This window comes from Ursus arctos, unplaced genomic scaffold (assembly GCF_023065955.2).
Source record: "Ursus arctos isolate Adak ecotype North America unplaced genomic scaffold, UrsArc2.0 scaffold_18, whole genome shotgun sequence".
Taxonomy (NCBI): Eukaryota; Metazoa; Chordata; class Mammalia; order Carnivora; family Ursidae; genus Ursus; species Ursus arctos.
The window spans coordinates 24,596,332-24,619,637 of NW_026622852.1; the positions used below are offsets into that span (position 1 = coordinate 24,596,332).

General features: G+C 43.0%; 1 protein-coding gene across 2 annotated transcripts in view; it reads right to left on the reverse strand.

The window, feature by feature from the left end:
* Positions 1 to 427: 427 nt before the first annotated feature.
* DCAF12 (DDB1 and CUL4 associated factor 12) overlaps positions 428 to 23,306 on the reverse strand; it is a 32,641-nt gene continuing 9,762 nt past the window's right edge. Inside the window, exons 3-9 of one of the 2 annotated variants that reach the window (XM_026506359.4) lie at positions 14,037 to 14,243; positions 12,676 to 12,736; positions 8,432 to 8,625; positions 7,414 to 7,479; positions 5,912 to 6,074; positions 3,113 to 3,291; positions 428 to 2,581 (exon numbers count right to left, since the gene is read on the reverse strand). In XM_026506359.4, the coding sequence (XP_026362144.1) occupies positions 2,423 to 2,581; positions 3,113 to 3,291; positions 5,912 to 6,074; positions 7,414 to 7,479; positions 8,432 to 8,625; positions 12,676 to 12,736; positions 14,037 to 14,243 (1,029 nt within the window). In that variant the 3' untranslated portion in view covers positions 428 to 2,422. The remainder of the gene's footprint in view (positions 2,582 to 3,112; positions 3,292 to 5,911; positions 6,075 to 7,413; positions 7,480 to 8,431; positions 8,626 to 12,675; positions 12,737 to 14,036; positions 14,244 to 23,306) is intronic. The other variant, XM_057313529.1, reaches the window with a different exon arrangement.

Below are 23,306 nucleotides of genomic sequence, written 5' to 3' on the forward strand. Positions count from 1 at the left end.
TATAAAGGGCAGCTAGGAGCAATGGTGCCAACTTAAAAAAGATATCCTATTCTCTGGGCACTGTGCAGCCACTTTCAGGGAACCCTCCACTGAAGGAGACAGAGCCTATCACCAGCCCGTCTAGGTAAAGGAGCTGGACACCTTGCTCAAGTCCAGTCATTCAGAGCAGGGACTAGCAGCCTTCCTGCTCACATTCAGCCCGCGCATACTCATCCTCCACTGGACCCCAGAGCCACTGATCTTGGTCCAGGGCTGGAGACGAGGCACAAGTAGGTCTTAGTGTTTGTGTGTTTGCACTTGACCTGTCTTTAACTGTGAGGGAACTCTTGTGTTCCTCTTCTGTTCCAAGCAATCCTAGCCCCCCAAGGTAACCCTCCAACCAGTCATTTCCTTCTGTCTCTTGGCTATACATACTCACTCAAACCACTTTGCAACTGGAATAATATTTATTTTTTTTTTAACTTGGCAAAAAGTCAAGTGCTACATTTTTAAAAACAAAATCTCAAACAATCAAACATATTGCCCATCACAGAAGAGGGTCTGGCAACAGTACAAAACGTCCTACTTAAGATTTTTTTTTTTTTTTAATATACAAGTTGGTTTAAAATGATAGAAGTTCTGTGAGAACTAAGAAATCTACAGCTTGTAGTTTAATAATAGAAAAAAAATTAAGACAATTAAAAGATCTATCATATCCAGCATTTTACTTAATTCCCTGTTTATAGCACCTATTTCTCTAGGTTAGAAGATAAGAATTCTAGAACCTGTGGTGTGCACCTGGGGTATCACCAAGATAGGGTGGACTTGCTGTCTCCCTTACCCACCAGCCCCCATTACCGAGGAGAAGGCACTCTTTTTTTCAATCTCCCCACTTAGACCCAGAGCAGAGGGAGATAGCTGGGACAGCAATTTAGAAACTAGAGTGCAGGAATAAATATGACTTTTCCATTCCCCAGGATGGGCTGTTGACAGAAGCAGAGTATGTGCTTAGAATGGAGGAGCACTCTGTGGGTGGGAACAGCTGCTATCTGCAACATGATGCGTAAAAAGCAAGGAATAACTGGACATCACGGTCAGTCAGTTGCCTGCAAGTTTCAAAACCTCAGACTAAACACAGTTCAAGGGAAGAACAAATTACTAGTCACATCGATGCTTTTACATGCACAATGTTGCTGGCTATAGGCCACCCACCACCACCCCAGGGCTGAGCCAACAGAGTGGGAGAGGTGGCTTCAATTCCAGCCCCACTGGAATAAGAAAATGAACATTCCACGCATGAAGCACTCGATACACACAGATAAACCCCCTGCTAACCCCCACCCTCCCGGACTGAACTCAATTTAGAAAAGAAAAGCAAAACCCACTGGGGAGATGAGAAGAAAGGCAAAGGAGAAGTTTCTCCCCAAAGCCAAGGGGACTGAGTATTTGAATCTTAGCAGACTTAAGGCCCCCTGCTCCAGGCCCCTGAGATACCAGATCAGGTCTTGTTTGAGGAAGGAAAAGAAAGGCTGGGATGGGGATTCTCTTTACCAAGTTCTACCAAGTCTTCTGCAGCCTCCAGAGCTGCATCCGGATGGAGACCCTGATGTTTTCAGGGAGTGGCCACTGGCTAAGCAGATGGGAAGTTAAAGTGGAAATGACACACAGAAGTATTCTCAGCTGGTGAACACAAAGTTGGGAAGTTAGGTAGAGGATGGATCACTCTGGAGTCCTGGGATGAGTGTCACCAGGAAGCCTGCAATCTAACTCAAAGGGTTTTCCTGATGGTGATTGTTTTTCTTTGTTTTTACTTCCTATAATCAGTGCTGTTAGGCTTTAAAAAACAAGATAAAGACTAGTGCCAAAGCTGACTCTGTGAATAAAGTTGTTTTTTTTTTATAAATATTTTAATTACAAGTAATTCTTACTCCAGGTAATTTCAGTGACACACGGTGTTTGCAGGCACCCAAGTTTTCTCTCTCTCTCTCTCTCACACACAGACAGAGACACACACACACACACACGCAGCCCCCAAACTTTCACAGAAAGTCTGACAGCAACCACATAATTATAAAGGAGCCCCACCTCTCAAGAGTGAAGTAAGGATGAGAATGAGTATGCCAGCCTAAAGAAGCGAAAGGGGAGAGTGTGTGTCACTTAAAGAAAAAATAAGAATTAACAATGTTTGGTTGAGAAGCCAGAAAGAAAAAAAGACAGTAAAATTCTGATTACCAAAAGCAAAAAAAGGAAAAAAAAACCAACAACAAAAAACGCTTCAGAATTCTGTACAGAGCTTCCTGTCAAGTGCCTAAACCATAGGCAAACTCTTGTGTTCCCACTAAAATGAGGGCCTCACACAACTGGAAGAAAATCAAAAGAAACAAGAAAACTAAGAATGGAAGTTAGTGTAAATCTCTGCATTTTGGGAGAGAGTTAGTTGTCATTAACTCCAGAGCCCAGCATAGTTTCCATGGAGCCCTGAAGGGAGGGGTCCTCCTGCTACAAAGAGTTTCGTTCCCGACGAGTCGTAGCAGTGGGTGTAAACAGCATTGGGGAAGAAATCAATGTCCGAAAAGTAATTCCTCCAGGTTTCATCATGATTCTATGGGAAGAAAAAGAGACTCTGTTAGCACCTCTAGGCTAAGGGGCAGAAAAGAGACAGAAAGGGACAGGAATGCCTTCTGGTCTTAAGAGGAGGGGGTTCTGCATCTAACCTGATGTCAGGAGACTCTGACTGGTGCTCATGGGAATTGGAGCCTCATTTTTCCAAATGAACATTAGGGAGGAAATGAACAGGTTGAAGAACTCTATACAAACCTAAGGTCTCAGGACAGCTGGAAGCAAACTCTTTAGTAATTCAATGGCAGCCACAGTGGGGGGGGGGGTTCCTTCTTCACCTGGGGGAAATCCCAAGTCAACTAGCTTATCTTACTGGGCCTAAGTTTTCCCACGGACATGTAGACACAGAAGCAAAATCAAGGGAAAGTGCCTTTCTCTGCTCTAAGGAGTGCCTCTTTCCATTGAAAAAGTATGTGGGTAGCTGATGTATCAGTAGGGGTGGGAGCAGGTGGGTAGACTGAAGACAATTTTTCTGTCACTGTTCAGTAACCATATCAGGCAGGGGCTTACTCACCAGCCAGCCTTTGCCAGTGGTTAGTTTCAGATTCTCCCCTGCTAGTCTGGGCTTGGACCCATAACAAGCTGAGAGCCTCTCTTCCAGGAATCTCTGAGCTCGGATGTCATAGAACAGCAGGGAACCCTGCCCTGTGCCCACAGTGATGATGTGCTCGTAAAAGCTCACTGACCGGATCCCTGAGAGAGAGAAAAGTAAAGGGCAATGAGTAGGGAGAGCACACACTGACAGTCTATTAACCTGTACTCCTCTGGCACTGAGTTCACATGGCACCTCCAAATACCAGACAATGCCTCTCCCAGGTGCATATGGCAGGTATAGCTCATGTGAAAGCCTGAGAACCCTGGTGCCACAAAGCCCATTCATACACTAACAGGAACCCTTCCATAAGCCTCAGAGAAGTGCCAGAGGCCTGATGATGCCTAACATGCCTTTGGCCTAAGACCTTAAGTATACTCAGAACCTCCCTCCCCTAGACTCACTGTGAAGTATTCTTTTATAACTCTAAACTCTCCTTCAGTATGTCACTGAAACAGGGTAATCTGCATATTTACAAATCATTATATTAAAAAGGACTTCTTTCTACCTGACCTAAAACCACTAACATGGCACTGCAAGAGGTCTTTATCTGGTATTGCATCTGTGGATCAAATAAGTGCACGGGATACAAAGATGTCTCTTGGCACATAAGAGGTGCTCGAGAATATCTGTGCAATTGGTATTTCCTTATTAGGCATGAAAGCTACTCCTGTAATAGTAATCAAAATCTCATAAAGCTTTTTTTCTTCAGATTTTATTTTTAGGGGCTCCTGGGTGGCTCAGTCAGTTAAGCATCAGACTCGTGATCTCAGCTCAGGTCCTGATCTCAGGGCTGTAAGTTCGGGCCCTGCATTGGGCTCCACGCTGGGTGTGGAGCCTACTTAAAAAAAAAAGAAAAGAAAAAAAGATTTTATTTAATTTTTCATTTTTTAAGATTTTTTTATTTTTAAGTAATCTCTCTACCCAACATGGGGCTCAAACTCACAACCCCAAGACAAGAATTGCACGCTACATCGACTGAGCCAGCCAGGTGCCCCAAAGATTTTATTTTTAAGTACTCTCTACACCCAACATGGGACTTGAACCTATAACCCTGAGATCAAGAGTTGCATGCTCCACCAACTGAGCCCAGCAGGCACCCCTCTTAAAAGTTTTTCATTGCAGACATTATTCCAGCCAAACCTATTTATTATTCCCCTTACAACTCTCATTGCACACATTATTCTCTCTGCTCTGAAACATGAGTGTCTTAGAGTAATTGAAAACAAACCCCAAACAAAAGCCACTTTTACAGTATCTGCATGAAAATAAACACTACTTGAAAGAGAGAGGCTAAATTCTAATCCATATTGTGCCTTTTAGGACCTCCAGGATAATATAGCTACATTTTTGCATGAGAATGGGAACAGTGAGATGAAGAAAATACACTTTGATAACCTGAATGATCTGGATTCTAGTCTACAGCTGTTCTCCCACCAATCTGTATTATGTTGAGCACATTATTTAACTGCTCTGGGTCTCAGTCTTCTCATCTATAAAATAGGGTAAACACTAACCTTACCTTTTCCTACCTGCTTCCCACAGGGTTCTGGGTAAGATGATGTAAGATGGCAGAAAAAAATATTTTGAAATCTTAAAGTACAGTACAAACATAAGTCTTTTTATTCCTTGATAAAGAAAGAGTGCTCTCAGAGAAAATATGTTATAAAAGATGGGAGGCTGAAGCTGAATTCACCCAGTGGTCAGAACTAACCTACGTTATTTTCCTCAGCCTTACTGAGGTATAATTGACAAACAATACACTGCACATATTAAAGCTACAATTTGAAGTTTTAACATATGTATATATCCACGACACTATGACCACAATCAAAATAACAAATATACCCACTACCCTCAAAAGTTTCCTCATGCCCTCAGGAAACTCCTCCTCACTGCACATCATCCCTTAGCGTAAATGAGTTTTACAGTTAAGGCAGGGCATCAGCAAAAAACTACCACAGGAAAGTCAGGATCTATAAAAGAATATGAAAACCACCAATATCCTCGCTATTGGTTTCCACTAAAGGCTTCACGAGGCCACAAATCTGCCTGTGGTGCTTGAAGCTCTGCTGCCATTTGCAGGTTTTTAAGCTCCATTCTTGTGTCACCAAACACCTCCACCAGGTTTCATAAAGATCACTATACTTGTTTGGAAACCAACGTAGAAACTGAAAGTCAAAACCCATCTGTAAGGCAGCTATAAGCCTCAGGGGCATACAGGGACTTTTTTTTTTTGGTGCAAAATGGTGGTTTATTAAAGCACAGGGACAGGACCCATGGGCAGCAAGAGCTGCTGCCCCAGGGTCTTGAGGAGTGGCTGACTGATTATACACTCTGGAGTTGGGGGGAGTAAGGAAAAGGGAGGTTTCAAAAGAACCTTCATCTGCTAAAGAGGACTGACCTACAAGATGCCTACCTACAAGATACCAGGGGTCTGGCCATTGTCAAGTTAAGGCTGTTTTCCCTTCTAGCAAGGTATTAACATTAAGACAGTTTGGAGATCCCTAGAAGAATGTCACACATGTCACACCCAGGAGTGGCAGGTGGAGGGAGGTTGTGGGGTGTCGGCTTATGCTTTGTCTTCAGCTAGCCTTCTGCTCCCTTGTCATTTCCCCCCTGAACAATTGTGACCCTTCCATCTTCAAGGTTGTTGAAGGTGGAAGGTCTCATCTTCTGTAACGTCTTCCTGCTGAATAGGGGCCATACCAGGACTCTTACCACTGCCTCGCTCCCTGGAGCAAACAGACTTGACGTTGTATGATGGCTGCCGCGGATCCAAGAAGGAGACATGAGCTTGGGAGCCCACTGCATATACTGACCATTCACTACCATAGGCCAGGCACACATTCTCACGGCAATATGGCAGTTTGGTGGAGAGGAGCTGAAACAGAGAAAGGAGTGATGCACCCATGGCAATACCAGACAGCATACTACAGGGCAGTGTTCTTAGTCAGATGCCCAATTCTGTAAGCGTCCTTCATACACAAGCCACACAGTCAGAGACAAAAAGACAAAAATAATGCCCTGTTCCACCACTAAGTAAATAAGAGAAAGAGAGAGTGACTGTAATACACAATGAGATCTCAGTACTGAAGAGGACTAATCAGAGAAAAAGATGAAGCTGGAATTAAATAATCAGAAACAGAAGGGCCTAGACCTACAGGTTATTTGCAGGGATAACCCCAGGGCACTAAAGCCAAGGTCACACTCTGACCTCTGCCATGACCCTCTTTGCTACCGCCCTCCTTACTGCTCTTCAGACAAAGGGGCAGATTTCTGGCTACCCTCAGCCTAGCTTCCCAATTGTATGGGAGCTGCACACTACAAAAAGCACACTCATGGGACTGGCTCAACCTCAGCTAACACCACTCAGCCTTGACCCTGGATCCTTGTCATTCAGCCAACCTTTAGTGTAGTGGGTGCCTACTGCATGTAAAGCACCAAGAAAGGTCAGTGGAGCTCAAAGGCTGCTTGACATGAAGGAGTCAGTAATTCCTAGAGCTCTGCTTCCTCATGAGAAAGAGTATCACAGAAGCAATAAGCAGCAAAGGCCTTTGGGACAAGTAGAAGGATCCACGCGTAGGTTTGACTTTATGTAAAAGTTGCTTGTAAAGATTGTAAATAGTCTCATTACCTATTATTTCAGAGATAGTTTATCTTAGTTTAACTGATTTTTTTTTAAAGATTTTATTTATTTATTTGACACAGAGAAACACAGCCAGAGAGAGAGGGAACACAAGCAGGGGGAGTGGAGAGGAAGAAGCAGGCTCCCAGAGGAGCAGGGAGCCCGATGCAGGGCTCGATCCCTGGGATCACGCCCTGAGGCGAAGGCAGACGCTTAACAACTGAGTCACCCAGGCGCCCCAGTTTAACTGATTTTTAGTTGCCGGTGATTTCTAACTTCTAGGTTTTCCTGCCCTTTCAACATGCCAAATGGTCAATAATCCATAAGCAAACACTTAAATGCCTTGTGGACTGGAGGACTGCTAGTTAAAGGAGTCTCTCAGCAAGTCCTTGCAATGTGAAAGATTCTTCCCCTCTGATCTCTTTAAAAGACTTAAGATAGGCATGTCACACTCAGAATTCCACGCACTGTGCGGTAACATCAGACCCTTGGAAAACCGGGGCTTCAGACAAGAATGAAAAGGCTCAGGGAGAATAAAAGTATTTTAACCAAAAGGTGAGTTTTTAGATAAAACCACTAAGTCAGTTCATCACACCTTAGACAGTGTATTTTCAGCCTTCCAGAGATGAAAATAACCATCCAGAGATACTGCTCCCAGTTCCTACAAGAGCAATGAAAAACAGGTTATATTTCAATCTGTAGCAACTAATATAGGGTAGTAAGCAGGGGAAGACCCTGAAGGTTGGGGTCCTCCCATTCTTCATTCTTATCCCATGATGATTCCAACAGGGGGGCCAGGGATTGTCAGCCCATCATCTCCCTCTATGGAATGCAGCTGGACAGCGTATTAAATCAAGGTTCTTTTTGGGAGAACTCAAGAAGGAAGCCAGGTTCTAGCAGTAATGTAAACACCCATGATTCAAAAAGCTCTTACTATGCAATCATTCCCACGACATCCCGTTGGATAGTTCCAGCAAACACACACATGAAGGGCAGTTTCATAAATGGCTTCTATGGGTGGAGGATCTCCATCTATCTTTAGGCCATAATTTTGGCCAGGAGATACAAGACTGAGGGAACTACCCTTCAAAATGTGGCCTGATTCAGATTTTGGGAGCTTTTCTACCCTTTTGGCTCTGAGTCCCCACCCCAACATTCTACTTAATACCCCCAGTTTCAGATCTGACTCAATGATTAGGTAAGACCTGCTGGTAGGTTAAGAAGAGGCAGTGAAGAATGAAAACAAACTGAATACCAAAGAGAAAAAAGCGATCGTTTTCAGAAGCATGTATGAAAATCACACCCAAAATAAAGCACCTGCAAAGGCATGTGCAAATGAGAGACAGTCAAATCAGAGTGGCCCTACGGTAACTCTGAGAGGCTGACACACAAATATGGACCCTCCAGAGAAATACTGCAGAGCTCAATGCAAGGGATGGGTTTCATAATCTCAGTTATAATTTCTCACCAGCAACCCTCAGCCTTTAATCCTCCATGGGCTCAGACCTAAGCTATGTTAGCAAGGACTGACTTGGAAGGAGAAGCCAAGTGCCAAGATATAAGCCAAGAAGCTGAAGCAAGAGAAAGAGGCTTCCTCTTTGGCGAGCTCATACCTTGTTCTTGTTGTTGAAGGCCAGAGCCCGGACCTTGCAGTTGTCAGGGTTTGTGTCCTCCTTGGGAATGTCCTTTAAGGCCTTGTGAGTGATGTGAGCATACACAGGGACCCGCGACACATTGTGCCTGGCATCACTTTTGGTCAACACATCGTCTGTCACCTCCCAGAGTCCCATAGAGCCATCACGTGAGCCTACGGGGCAAGGAGACCACAGATGTCAGACACACCCACTCTCTATGGGACAGTTCTACAGAAACCAAGATGTGCTTTCTTAGTCTAGCTCTTTGTACATCATCCTCATATGTGCTGAAGCTTGGTCAGGTGGTCCACCGCAAAACAGCGAACAGTACACATTAATAGCTACAAGAGGAATGATTCAACTAAGATGTAGGAGTTAAAATACAACCTTTAACCTTTGGTGAGATTTTTTAAAAGAGACTATTAAATAGTTTGAGAAAGCTCAGTGATTTTCCAAGCCAAATGCTTAGGTCAATTGGGCATGCATGCACAGGCGCTGTCTGATGGGTAGCAGGGTTTGGGACCCTCCACCTTAAATCAGTGGTGCTATGCCTCTGAGAGACCTAGGAATGTTAAAGACCCCTTTCTATAGGAAAATACACAAAACACCACATTGTACATTCAATTTCAGGGAGGTTCATGAACTTTTTTTTTTTTTTTTTTAAAGATTTTATTATTTATTTATTCGACAGAGACAGCCAGCGAGAGAGGGAATACAAGCAGGGGGAGTGGGAGAGGAAGAAGCAGGCTCATAGCAGAGGAGCCTGATGCGGGGCTCGATCCCGGAACGCCGGGATCACGCCCTGAGCCAAAGGCAGATGCTTAACCGCTATGCCACCCAGGCGCCCCGGTTCATGAACCTCTCAAAGGCTTTCCATGGACCCACAGGGACCATAATTCCAAGGTTAGGGATACTGTAGGGCACCTGGCTGGCTCAGTTGGTACAGCATGCTACTGTTGATCTTGGGGCTATAAGCTCAAGCCCAGGTTGGGCATAGAGATTGCTTAAAAAAAATAAATAAAAAGACTGTTCTACAGAAAATGAATACTTAAAAAGATAGTTTTCCTTAGCAAACAATAACGAAGCAGTGAATTCCTTTCTAGGGGCACCTGGGTGGCTCAGTTGGTTAATCTCAGGGTCCTGAGTTCAAGTTCCGCATTGGGCTCCACACTGGGTGTGGAGCCTATTTAAAAGTAATAAATAAATAGATGGATGGATGGATGGATAAAATAAATAAAAATAAAATTCCTTTCCAGTAAAGTTATTTGCCAACTCTCCTTTAGACTAGAAGGTGTCCTCCCCACACTACAAATCTCCTGAATGCTTCGTAGTACAAATTATCTAACAGGAAAGAAATATCATTCAATTTGTTTGTATCATAAGGCTTATGGGCAGGGATTCAAAGCAGAGGTTTTATTACATGTGAAATCTAGAAAAGGCCAGAGAGAAGGACACATCTGGAGAACTATGCATGGTTTATTATCCAAATTAAAAAATAAAGCTACACAAGTTTTATTATGAAAAACTCAAGAAATATTCAAAGAATTTTATAATGAACTGTTCAATTACATCTACATTCTACAACCAACATTTCATTATACTTGGCACATTTATCTATATATTCATCCCTCTGTATGATCCCATTTTATTTATTTTTTTAAAGATTTTATTTATTTATTTGTCAGAGAGAGCACACACACACAAGCAGAGGGAGAGACAGGCAGAGGGAGAAGCAGGCTTCCGGCTGAGCAGGGAGACCGATGAGGGACTCCATCCCAGGACACTAGGAACACGACCTGAGCTGAAGGCAGACGCTTAACCGACTGAGCCACCCAGGCATCCCTGTATGATCCCATTTTAACCAACTAAAAAAAAAAGTACTGAAAAATGACTGGCAAGATATATTTCAAAATATTAACAGTGGTTATCCCTGGGTAGAGATATTGAGGATAATTCTTATTGCATTTTTGTTTATCTGTATTAAAAAAATTTCTTATGGGGGTGCCTGGGTCAGTCGGTTAAGTGTCTGACTTCCTCTCAGGTCATGATCTCAGGGTCCTGGGATCAAGTCCTGCATCAGGACCCCTGCTCAGCGGAGAGCCTGTTTCTCCCTTTCCCTCTGCTACTCCCCCTGCTTGTGCTGTCTGTCAAATAAGTAAATACATCTTAAAATATATATATATATATAAAATTTCTTATGATAAACACATATTACTCTTATAATAAGGAAAAATTACTAAGTTTTCTATTATTTTTTAAAGATTGTATACACCTATTTGCCAGAGAGAGAGACAGACAGAGAGCGCACAAGAAGGGGGAGCAGCAGGCAGAGTGAGAAGCAGGCTTCCTGCTGAGTAAGGAGCCCGATGTGGGACTCGATCCCAGGACCCTGGGATTACGACCTGGGCCGAAGGCAGACACCTAACCAACTGAGCCACCCAGGCACCCCTGAGCATTTTCAGTATGCTTTATTTCCTTTAATCTTCTCAATGACCCTGTGAAGTATCCAAGTTACAGATGAGGAAAACCAAGGCTCAAAAAGCTTAAGTAACTTACCCAAGATCACAGTGCTAATAACTGGTAGGGCCAGGATTCAAATTCAGACCTCTAATATCAGTGTTCTTAAAACCTGCTATACTGGTTCAGAAAATGTAGACTTGGGAATTATCTGCCTGAAAACATAGATGTTGGCAGGGTATCTGAAGGAGATGGGAGGCTCCCAAAGCAAAGCCAAGTCCTGGCTCCCAACAACCACATTTAGTACAGGTTACTGTCATACAGGTAATCCCTATTATAAAGGTGACATGGGGGTGCCTGGGTGTCTCGGTCGGTTAAGCTTCTTTCAGCCTTTGGCTTGGGTCATGATCCTGGAGTCCCGGGGTTGAGTCCCCCATTGGGCTCCCTGCTCAACGAGGAGTCTGCTTCTTCCTCTGCCCCTTACCCCACTCTTGTGCTCTCTATCAAATAAATAAATAAAATCTTTAAGAAAAAAAAAGAAAAAGGCCTGACATGACTAGGCCTTTGCTCTCAAGCAGCTCTTGTTCCTTGGTGAGACAAATGACAGAGAATCCAAAAGCTTCTGAACCACTTCTGGGTAATGCTGACCTCTGACCATGCTTATTCATTAGATTTATTTTCCCTCTTGGCTGCTTTCTACTGCCTTGGAAAGAACTGAAAGAAGAAATATTTATGTTCCCTTAGCTCTGTTAGTAGTTTTTGTTTGGTTTTTATTTAAAATTTGTTAGTTAACATACAATGCAATATTGGCTTCTGGTGTAGATGTTTGTTTTTAAGTTTCATTTGTTTAAGTAATCTCTACACCCAATGTGGGGCTTGAACCCATGGCACCAAGTTCAAGAGTCAAATGCTCTTCCGATGAGCCAGCCAGGCACCCGTTACTGCAGTTCTAAGTATGGGCTTTGAAATCAGATCTGGATTCAGATCCTGATTCCACCTGTCAGTATTTGTGTGGCCTTTGGCAGGTTATAATAACCTCTCAGAATTGAACTCTTTTCATTTGTGAAATGAGGCTAATAATGCAAATCTTTTAGTACTACTCTGAGGATTATATGAAATAACATATGTGAGGGACTTAATTTAGCTACTACTATGATTATTTTTATTTGGGAATCTAGAACTGGGGGGCTGTATTTTTACATATAGGTCTCAAGCCAAACTCGTTAGCACTCTCAGCCTACTTTCTAGGCTGCTGTGGGAATCCAGAAAGCATTTGTGTATCTCTAGATTACCTTCTCTACACTCACTTCCATGTATTTTTTTTCTGACGTCTACCACTGGGGAAGAGATTCCCCCAATCCTATACAGCTTTTATCAACAAGAAACACACTAACTATATAGTTGTACAGAAAATAACTGCTCCTAACACTTTACACATATTCCAAAACACTTTCACAACCACTGTCACAATGAAGCCCCGCAAAAACGTTGTGGCTAACACACTGTCACACATACTTCTGGGAACAAGGCAGAGTATGAATAATAAATGAAGAATGCTAAGGAATTCTTCCAGATCAGGAATATACAGGGGAAATGACTTACCCAAGGACACACAGTAAGTCAGAGAAAGAGCCAATATTGGTAATAAGATCTCCTGGCCAATGGTCTGTTTACTGGGCTATTTCCAATCAATTGCTACCCCTTTCAACTTCTAGTCTCCCTCCCACCCTGCCACATCAAAACCCCATACAAAAGGTCAATTTTACCAGACACCGCCATAGTATCACTGATCCATGCAATGGAAAAGATCCAGTCCTTGTGTCCATCCTTGGAGAGGAGTGACAGGTAAAGAAAGAGAGAGAGAGAAAAAAAGAAATGAGTAAAAAAGGATTACAACTCACACTCCTGAAAAGCATATAGCCTGACTGAAAATATATCTGTAAAAATTACAATTCTGATTTCTGATGATCTTAACCCATAGGGCAGGATCCCACAATTTTTAACTTCTGTCTTGAAGAGCTCAAAGGTGGAATGAAATTGGCATTCCTACAGGCAATGAACATGTCAGGTAGACACACAGCTCTGGCCTTCTACCTCTGGATGTTTTATTTTGGGCTTCTACACATAATCACCCACGTCTTATTCCTCTAACCTCATCCTACCACTCTCCTCTGTGCTTCCTGGTACAACAGCTATACCCGACCTCTTCCCTGTTCCGTCCGTCTGGAACTCTTTTCCTCCAGACTTCAGCATGACTTGTACTCACTCTCATTTCCTCTATATCTCCCTACTCAAATGTCATTCTTATCAACGAGGACTTCCCTGACCACCCTCTGAAAAAGCATTCTCCACCACTCTCTCTATCCCTTTAAACTGCCTTTACTCTTCTCCATGGCACTTATCACACTCTGACATACTCCTGGAAAATATTTATTGGTCTATGTATTGATTTATATGTCTCCCTCCACTAGAATGCAGGCTTCAAGAGGTGGAGAACTTTATCTGTTTTATTCACTGCATGTCCCCAATGTCTAAAACAATGCCTGGGGACGCCTGGGTGGCACAGCGGTTAAGCGTCTGCCTTCGGCTCAGGGCGTGATCCCGGCGTTCCCGATCGAGTCCCACATCAGGCTCCTCCGCTCCAAGCCTGCTTCTTCCTCTCCCACTCCCCCTGCTTGTGTTCCCTCTCTCGCTGGCTGTCTCTCTGTCACATAAATAAATAAAATCTTTAAAAAAAAAAAAAAAACCAAAAATAAAAATACAATGCCTGGACAGAAAAAGCTCAATAAATAGTTGAATGATTTAATAAACTTTGCTCTCTGACTATGGGCAGTGGGAGTTGTATGGACACTGGATTCAAACACCAACCCACTGATGCTGGCCCCTGAAGTATGCTGCTCACCCCTTTATCAAACACATGCTCTCTGTCAATATACCTCCCTATAGGAAGGTCAGTCCCCATTCTGATATTTCTACCCTCACATCTCACCCCCATGCCCTGTAGTCAGCAGAAATCTAGAGGAAACTATTCTTTCCCAGGGGGCATGTGGGAGGGGGGTCCATGTTACCTATCAGACTCTGCTTAAAAACAAAGCTACCTCTAACTACAGTTACTGGGGAAACTTACATCACCCACACACACAGGATCTAGTGTAGGTAGCCGGTAGATGGCAAGACTGTTGGGGTTGTCTCCTCCAGTGGCTAACAGAGTTCTGGAGGGATTCAGCTCGATGGCATGGATGCCACAACCCTGCTGGGTCACACCTCCAGGCTCCCGGTCCTTCAGAATGGGAATCTTGGTGATCTGGCTTGTCTGCACGTCCACTACAAACAGCTACAAGAAAAGGGACACAGAAGCTGACAGTTTCTCTTTCATGTGGCTAACCCTGGGTAGAAACACCGATTCACTCAATTAACCATGAAACTTAAATTAATGTCTACTACATGTTAGAGCCTGGGAATTGTTAAAGGCATAGTCAGGGCTATTAGTCAAATGAAATATGAAAATAAGAAAATACAACCGCGATAGGCATAATACGTTACATGAACAGATTAGCAAGTAGTAAATTCTGCCTGGGATTCAAAGACAGCTTCAAAGACGAAATGCATTAGACTATGGACCTAAAGAACCCAATTAAAGCTTTTCTGCCAGTTTGGACATATTTTATATATCTAATTCTCATTTACCCATGCACAGAAACAAAACAATTCCCAGAGCCCATCACAACTACTATTAAATGTACTATAAACATTAGGTTTGCTGGAATGACTGGAGACATATGACAAGGTAAGAGTTATCTGTAGCACACACGCCATTCTCTGCTATGCCTCCATGCCTTGTTCATGATGCTGCTTCTGCCTGAAATGCTCTTCTCCACCCCTTTTCCAACTTAACCCCTTTCCACTCTGCAAGATTTAACTCAGAAAAACATTTTATGGGAAAGATCAGTCTCAGAGAAAGAACACTCCTAGAGTGTTTAATTAAACTCTTTATGGGATTAAATGATTCACTCTCTCATTCATTCAGCACCAACTAAAATACCAAGTACTGTTCCAGGTGCTAGCAATGTGACTATGAACAAGAGAGAAATAATCTGTACCCTCATATACCTTAGCCTAGGAAGTTAGCTTAAAATCCTCTCAGCAATTCTTGTGATGGAGCCAAATCATGTCGGATCTTTGTATAAAGTAACCTACTGCTTGCACAGGAAGGATCTATGAAAGGAGAAACTATTCTTTCAGATGGCTCCTTCCTCTCATCCTCTTTCTCATCACCTCTCTGGACAATTGCAACTGGTCTCTGCACCTTCAGGCAAGAGCACCATCAAAACTATTCTCTATATTCTATCAGTCATCTTCATAAAAATGGCAATCTTCCCAATGTCAAATATCCGTAGGTGGGACACCTGGGCGGCTTAGTCGGTTAAGCGTCTGCCTTTGGCTCAGGTCATGATCCCAGGGTCCCGGGATCGAGTCCCATGTCAGGCTCCTAGCTCAGTGGGGAGCCTGCTTCTCTCTCTGCACCACCCCCCACCCAGCTCGTGCATGCTCTTGCATACTCTCTCTGGCAAAAATAAATAAATAAATAAATAAAAATACTTAAAGAAAAGAAAAGAAAAGAAAAGAAAAGAAAAGAAAAGAAAAGAAAATCCATAGGGGCACATGGGTGGCTCAGTTGGTTGAGCAGCTGGCTCTTGATTTCTGCTCAGGTCATGGTCTCTGGGTCACAGGATTGGGCTCTGCATCAGGCTCTGGGCTCAATGGAGAGTCTGCCTGGGGATTCTCTCTCTCCCATGCCCTCTGTCCCCCGCCCCCACCCTCACAACCTCGCCTGCACATTCCCTCTCTAAAATAAATCTTTTTTTTTAATTTGAGAAAGAGAGAGAGAGAACGAGCAGGGGGAAGGGCAGAAGGAGAGAATCTTTCAAGCAGACCCCCCACGGAGTGAGGAGCCCGCCGTGGATGGGGCTCCCAGGAAATCACCACTTGAGCTGAAACCAAGAGTCAGATGCCTAACCGAATGAGGCATCCAGGCACCCCATAAATAAAATCTTAAAAAAAAAAAAAATCCATTGGTTCCTCTTAACCTAAATCTAAACTCCCTAGAGTTTTGGCATCAAGATTCCTCAACGTGGCTCAACCTCTCTATCTTTACATCCTGCCACGGACCTATGATCTAGAAATATCAGCTTATTAACTATTATTCACACAAAAATCTTTAATGGAATATAATTATTTTGTTTCATGCTCATGCTATTCACAATGCCAGCAATGCTTTCTCCCTCTTTTCTATACCTGGCCAGCATGTACTTATTTTTCATGATTCAGTTCAGACACGTCCTCTCTGAATATTCCCTAAATATCCAGGCTGGCTAAGTTTCTCTCTTATAGGTTTCCCAGTCAGCTCTCTACCCACAACATTTAGACTGTATCACCGCTTTAAAATCTTTGTCTCTCTCCCCCAATAAGCTAAAATTCAAAGAGCAGGGGATTTATCTTATTTGGCTCTATAATTCTGCCTCAACAATGCAAGGCTACATAGTAAGTGCATGTAGAAGACACCTTTCAGGGAGCCTGCCCAATAATGTTAGGGGGAACCCCACATCTAGGTGTGTTTGATGTAAGCCCTGGTCTCCAGATAAGAGAACTATCCAGAGATGGCCTCCTGGCTCAGGGAGAACCAGTCCAGAGTCTATACTGGACTGATCAAATTCTCTTAGGAATGTGAAACTGGCTTGGTGGTACTAGACCAAACTGGATGGACGGCTAATTTCTACCAAAGCCAGTCTCCAGAGAGAAGGAAACAGAATAGAGACAGCATGAGCATCCTTAGCTTCTAATGGTTTTCTAAGACCTAGTTCTGTTTCATTCTGAGATCCAGAGATACTTCCTGCTCTTGGAGTTTGCAAACTATCCCTTCCAATAAACATGAGTGGGTTTCTTACTCTTTTAGAGCAAATAATCTCTATACAACACAGCCACTCAAATGTTTAATGAAGCAAAATTAACTGCCCACTTACACCTTGGTGGTTTTGTGGGACAATGCATCTATAACATGTTACTTTCTAGACTAATGATTCCCAAACTGATTATCACAATAACTTGGGGGAATTTTCTTTCTTAGAAAAACTATAAAACAAAAACAATTCCCAGGCCCTACCCTAAAACTCCTCCAATTAGAAATTTCTGACTTTGGGGCCTGTAAAACTGACCTTCTTCCCAAGATCTCCAGGCCAGTTAAGTCGGATGACTGCCCAGGTTTAACAATCACTAAACCCTTGCTATTCAAAAGAGCACTGAGAAACTTGTTAGAACCCAAGAATTTCAGGCCCCGCCCTAGACCTATTAAATCAGAATCTGGAGTTTCCCGAGATCTCCAGGTACACTGAAGCTTGAGAAACACTGATGTAGAGAGAATCTGCTCTGTATACTAAGAGGAATGAATGAATCTGATAAGATACAAGAGTAAACCGACCGGCAATCTGGAAAGATCCAAGTTTCTCCTATGAAATCTGAGGGTTGCCTAAAGCTTATTTTAGTCCACTGTGTTAGGCCATTCCTTTGCCTTTTTTTTTGGCCATTCCTGTCTTAAAACAGGGCTCCATTTCTGCCATCCAGAAAAGATGTGAAGATAAGGTTTCATCTATTCATGTCCAAGAAAGTGTTGAGTTCAACCTCTCCAGTTTTAGGACTGGAAGAAATCTAGATTTGAATTTCACATTTGTTATCTATTAGCTGTGCGATCTTAGGCAAGTCAGTTAACCTTTTTGAATCCTGTTTCTTATCTATAAAACTAGAATAATATCTGCCTCTAGGGTCGCTAAGAGATCTAATAAAACATAAAGCGTCTAGCACAGGGCTCAGCACAGAATTGGTGCTGAACAAGTAACAGTTAATAGTAATACATTATTCCAATGTTTGTTCAGTTTTGTATGGTGTAGTTTCATCTACTCTTGATGAAAAACATTTGACACAAGGAAAATGAAAAAGCTGGCAACATTTGGGTCTCCAGAGGGCCCAAGACACCAGGAGTTTACCCCAACCTCACTCTTGCAGAGGAATGACAAAGCACCATGTGTAGGACAGAACCTTTTTGCTTTTTCAAAGGAAGGGAAAGGGATGTGAATGAGCTGCCACAGAATATCTCCCCAAGCTCTCTGACAAGGGACCAAGGCTTCATGCAGCTTCTGTAACAAATCCCAGAATGGGGCTGTTCTACATTAACCTACTGGGATCCCTGCCAGGAACTAGCAGCATGGCAAGGTAAGTTTGAGTCTTAATGGCTCCCTGCAGCCTACATTCTAGAATAGATGGGAAAAAAATAAAGCAAAGTCCTTACAATCAGGAAGCTTATAAGACTAGAGTACATCTCTGAATGTATGTATAGTGTATGTAGGGTACACGCAAAATGTGTACACATAGAAAGATCAAGGTAGCTTAATAAAATGGAGGGGCTCACAAAGTTACTTAAATTCCAAAGTGTTTTAGCTCCAGCCTAATGAAGAAAGTAAATCCACATAGGTCACACAGACAACAAGGTAAATTATACTGGGGCATCTGGGTGGCTCAGATGGTTAAGCTTCTGCCTTTGGTCCTGATCTCCCAGTCCTGGGATCGAGCCCCATGTCAAGCCCCATGGTGAGCTCCATGTGGGGCTCCTGGCTCAGGGGGAATCTGCTTCTTCCTCTGCCTCTCCCCACTGCTCATGCTCTCTCTCAAATGAATAAATAAAATATTTGAAAAGAAAAATAACAATAAGCACTTACTAAAAAAAAAAAAAAACAAACATAAATTATTCTAAGCCCGACAGGAAAAGGCAAGTGGACAGCCTAAGTCTCCTGAAAGTTGGGTAAAGGGAAGACAACTGAAACTGAAGCAGAAGAATCCATTCCCTATCCCAAACCTAGAAGATGGGTAAGAGCAAAGAAGAAAGTCAAGACGAAGAAAACAATAGAAAATGGTCAGACAGTATGTATCAAAAATTAAACAGTGTAAACCCTACAATTTTCAATTTTAGGAACTTAAGCTAAGGAAATAATGATGGATGAACAGTTTTAACTAGAGTGCATTAATTTTGGGGCACCAGGCTGGCTCAGTCAGGTGGAGCATGCGACTCTTGATCTTGGGATTTTGAGTTTGAGCCCCACAGTGGGCACACTGGGTGTAGAGATTCCTTTAAAAAAATCTTTAAAAAAAAAAATAAAATGAAGGGGTGCCTGGGTAGCTCCGTTGGTTACGCATCTGCCTTTGGCTCAGGTCATGATCCCAGGGTCCTGGGATCAAGCCGCACATCAGACTCCCTGCTGAGCAGGGAGCCTGCTTCTCCCTCTCCCTCTGCCCCCTGGTTCGTGCTTTCTCTCTCTCTCTCACACTGTGCCAAATAAATAAATAAATAAATAAATAAATAAATAAATAAATAAAATCTTAAAAAAAAAAAAAAGAGTATTTATTTTTTATTCACTTACTTAGAGAGAGAGGAAGAGGGAAAGGAAAGAGGGAGAGACAGAATCTTAAGCAGTTTCCATGCCAGTGCAGAGCCTGACACAGGGCTCAATCTCACAACCCTGAGATCATGACCTGAGCCTAAATCAAGAGTTGGACGCTTGAGGGGTGCCTGGGTGGCTCAGTTGTTGGGTGTCTGCCTTCGGCTCAGGGCGTGGTCCTGGAGTCCTGGGATCGGCCCCGCGTCGGGCTCCTCCACTGGGAGCCTGCTTCTCCCTCTCCCACTCCCCCTACTTGTGTTCCCTCTCTCACTGGCTGTCTCTATCTCTGTCAAATGTATAAAAAAAATCTTTAAAAAAAAAAAAAAAAGAGTTGGACTCTTGGGACGCCTAGGGGGCTCAGTCGGTTAAGCAGCTGCCTTCAGCTCAGGTCATGTTCCCAAGGTCTTGGGATCGAGTCCCGCATGGGGCTCCTTGCGAGCCTGCTTCTCCCTCTGCCTGCCCCTCCCCCTGCTTGTGCATGCTCTCTCCCTCTCTGACAATAAACAAAATCTTAAAAAAAAAAAAAAAAGAGTTGGACGCCTAACCAACCAAGTCACACAGTGCACCTAAAATAAATTTTTAAATAGTGAAACACCACAATATAACCACATAATAGACTATTATAGAGCTTTTAAGAATGGGGTGCTCAGGCGTGCCTGGCTGCCTCCAGTGGAAGAACATGTGATTCTTGATCTCCAGGTAGTAAGTTTGAGCCCCACACTGGGTGAGATTAGTTAATAAAAGCTTAAAAGAAAAAAAAAAAAAGAATGGGGCGCCTGGGTGGCTCAGTTAAAACATGTGACTCTTGATCTTGGGGTCATGAGTTTAAGCCCCTTGCTGGGGGTACAGTTTACTTGAAAAAAAAATGGAGTAGAGGTATTTATTAACCTGGAAAGCTGTTCATGCTATGGTATTAAATGAATAAGCTTTTTATTTTATTTTTTAAAGGTTTTATTTATTAATTTGACAGAGAGATAGCCAGCGAGAGAGGGAACACAAGCAGGGGGAGTGGGAGAGGAAGAAGCAGGCTCCCAGCGGTGGAGCCTGACGTGGGGTCAATTCCGGAACGCCGGGATCACGCCCTGAGCCGAAGGCAGACGCCTAAAGACTGCGCCACCCAAGCGCCCCCGAATAAGCTTTTTAAAAAAGATTTTATTTTTAAATAATCTCCACAACCAACATGGGGTTTGAACTCATAACCCTGAGATCAAGAGTTACATGCTCTACTGACGGAGCCTCCAGATGCCCCCAATAAATTGATTTCTAATCCCTGATTCTGGAGGGCTCTGTTAAAAATGAAATAAGTCCTGAGGCACCTAGCTGACTCAGTTGGTAGAGCATGCGACTATTGATCTAGGAGTTGTGAGTTCAAGCTCCATGTTGGGCATAGAGCCTACTAAAAAAAATAAAAATAAATTTAAAAAACCCATAAAAATAAGTCTCAAAGTCACTTTTAGCACAACACCTAAGATTCTGCCTAGTACCCACCCCAAAGTCAACAAGTAAAGAGCCTCTGACAGCATACCACAGAGGTTTAGCTACTTGAAGTACCTTGACAAACATTTGGTTAAAAAAACTCCTCTTAAAACTACAAAATCAGAACCCAACTGAGTATTGCTTTCATATAATTAGAAAATCTGTGTCCTCCTTCCAAGTGGTACCATCCAATCAGAAAAAATAGAAGGGCACGGGGACCCTGGGTAGCTCAGTCAGTTGAGTGTCTGACTCGATCTCAGCTCAGATCTCGATCTCAGGGTTGAGTTCAAGTCCTGTGATGGGCTCCACGCCCAGCTTAAAAAAATAAATGAATAGGGGCGCCTGGTGGCTCAATTGGTTAAGTGTCTGCCTTTGGCTCAGGTCATGATCCCAGGGTCCTGGGATCGAGTCCCACATCGGGCTCCTTGCTTAGCAGGGAGCCTGCTTCTCCCTCTGCCTTTCACTCCCCATGCTTGTGTGCTTGCTCGCTCTAACGAATAAATAAAATCTTTAAAAAAAAATAAATGAATGAATAAAAATTTTAAAAAAAGAAAAATAGAAGGGTAAATAAAAGAACTGACCTACTGTCTTATTTTACACAAGTCCTCGCTTCTTTCTGTGGAAGACAGAAATTGATTTCTGTAGCACTCAAAGATGCGAATATTTATGTACAGATTACTCAGAAGAAAACAATTTCTATACAAGACATTCTCAGCTTTTTCTTCCCCTACAGCATTTTTAGGTATAAAGCCATCTACTCAGAATTAGCAGCAAGTCTTACTTATCTCTAAGCCACAAATTACTGGAGAACAGAGATTATAGTCACATATTAATTACTTATCTGGTATATTAAGAAATTATAAGCTTTCAATAATAACAGTATTAAAACAATGATAATACTATATAATCCTTTTTCTTTCACTTTTATTTCCTGAGCATTATAGCACAAAGACTTAAGGACAATATGGTTGTGTACTTGCCCACTGAGAAGAAAGATCTCTCTCTGTTATTTTGAGCTCCAAAAAACTCCTTGTGTGACTCAGAAAGGAAACTCCTTTTGTTATATATCCTACCAGTGTATTTTATTCCCTCTCCCCAAAGGAGGTATATAATACATAACTGTGTTAAATCTTTGTCAGGAGACAAGCAATGAATGGTAACTGAGCAAGGCCATTTCCGCCACTGTTTTAGGCTAAGAAAAAACAAGAGTCATTCAGCTGAAGTAACATTTAAAGAAAAAACAAGTTTGGGGTGCGTGGGTGGCTCAGTCGGTTAAGCATCTGCCTTCGGCTCAGGTCATGATCCCAGGGTCCTGGGATGGAGTTCCGTGTCCGACTCACTGCTCAGTGGGGAGTTTGCTTCCCCCTCTGCCCCTCACTCCACTCATGTTCTCTCTTCCTCTGTCTCAAATAAATAAATAAAAATAAAATCTTAAAAAAAAAGTTTATTAACAATATTTTATCAACAATAGAAGTAAAAAAAGCAAGACAGAGCACTCAGAATCCTCTTTTAAACAAAAAATTTTTTAAAGATTTTATTTATTTGTGAGAGAGAGAGCGAGCGAGCACAAGCAGGAGTAGTGCCACAGGCAGAGGGAGAAGCAGGCTCCCCGCTGAGTAGGGAGCCCAAGGAGGGGCTCAATCCCAGGACCCTGGGATCGTGACCTGAAGAAATGGCAGACGCCCAGCCAACTGAGTCACCCAGGTGTCCCTTTTTTAAATTTTTATTAAGTTATCTCTATGCCCAATATGGGTCTTTAACTCATGATCCCGAGAATCAAGTGTCACACGCTCCACCGACTGAGACAGCCAGGTGCCCCCTCTCTCTTTTCAAATCTGTTTTTTCATTTGTCCAGTTCCTGTTTACTCCTTAACCACATGCATGCATAAATGTGTGTAGCTATAATAAGCACAGATAGAATTTTGTATCTTGGGGTGCCTGACTGGGTCAGTCAGAGGAGCGTGCAACTCTTGATCTCGAGGCTGTGAGTTCCAGCCCTATACTGGGTGTAGAGATTACTAAAATAAATTAAAAAAAAAAAAAAAGAATTTTATGCCTTGTTACACTTATCAAATACTTTGTGTGTTTGGCCTCCTTGGTGGCTCAGTTGGTTAAGTGGCTGCCTTCAGACCAGGTCATGATCCCAGGGTTCTGGAATCAAGCCATACCTCAGGTTCCCTGCTCACTGGGGAGTCTGCCTCTCCTTCTCCCTCTGCCTGCCCCCAGCCCCAAGCTCTCTCGCTTGCTCTCTCAAAGAAATACAATAATTTTTCATTTTTTTAAAAAAGATTTTATTTATTCATTTGAGAGAGAAAGCATGGGGGGGCCCGGGGGAACGCGGAGGGGCAGAGGGAGAGGGAGAAGCAGACTCTCTGCTCAACAGGGACACAGGGCTGGATCCTGGGACCAGGAGATCATGACCTGAGCTGAAGGCTGCC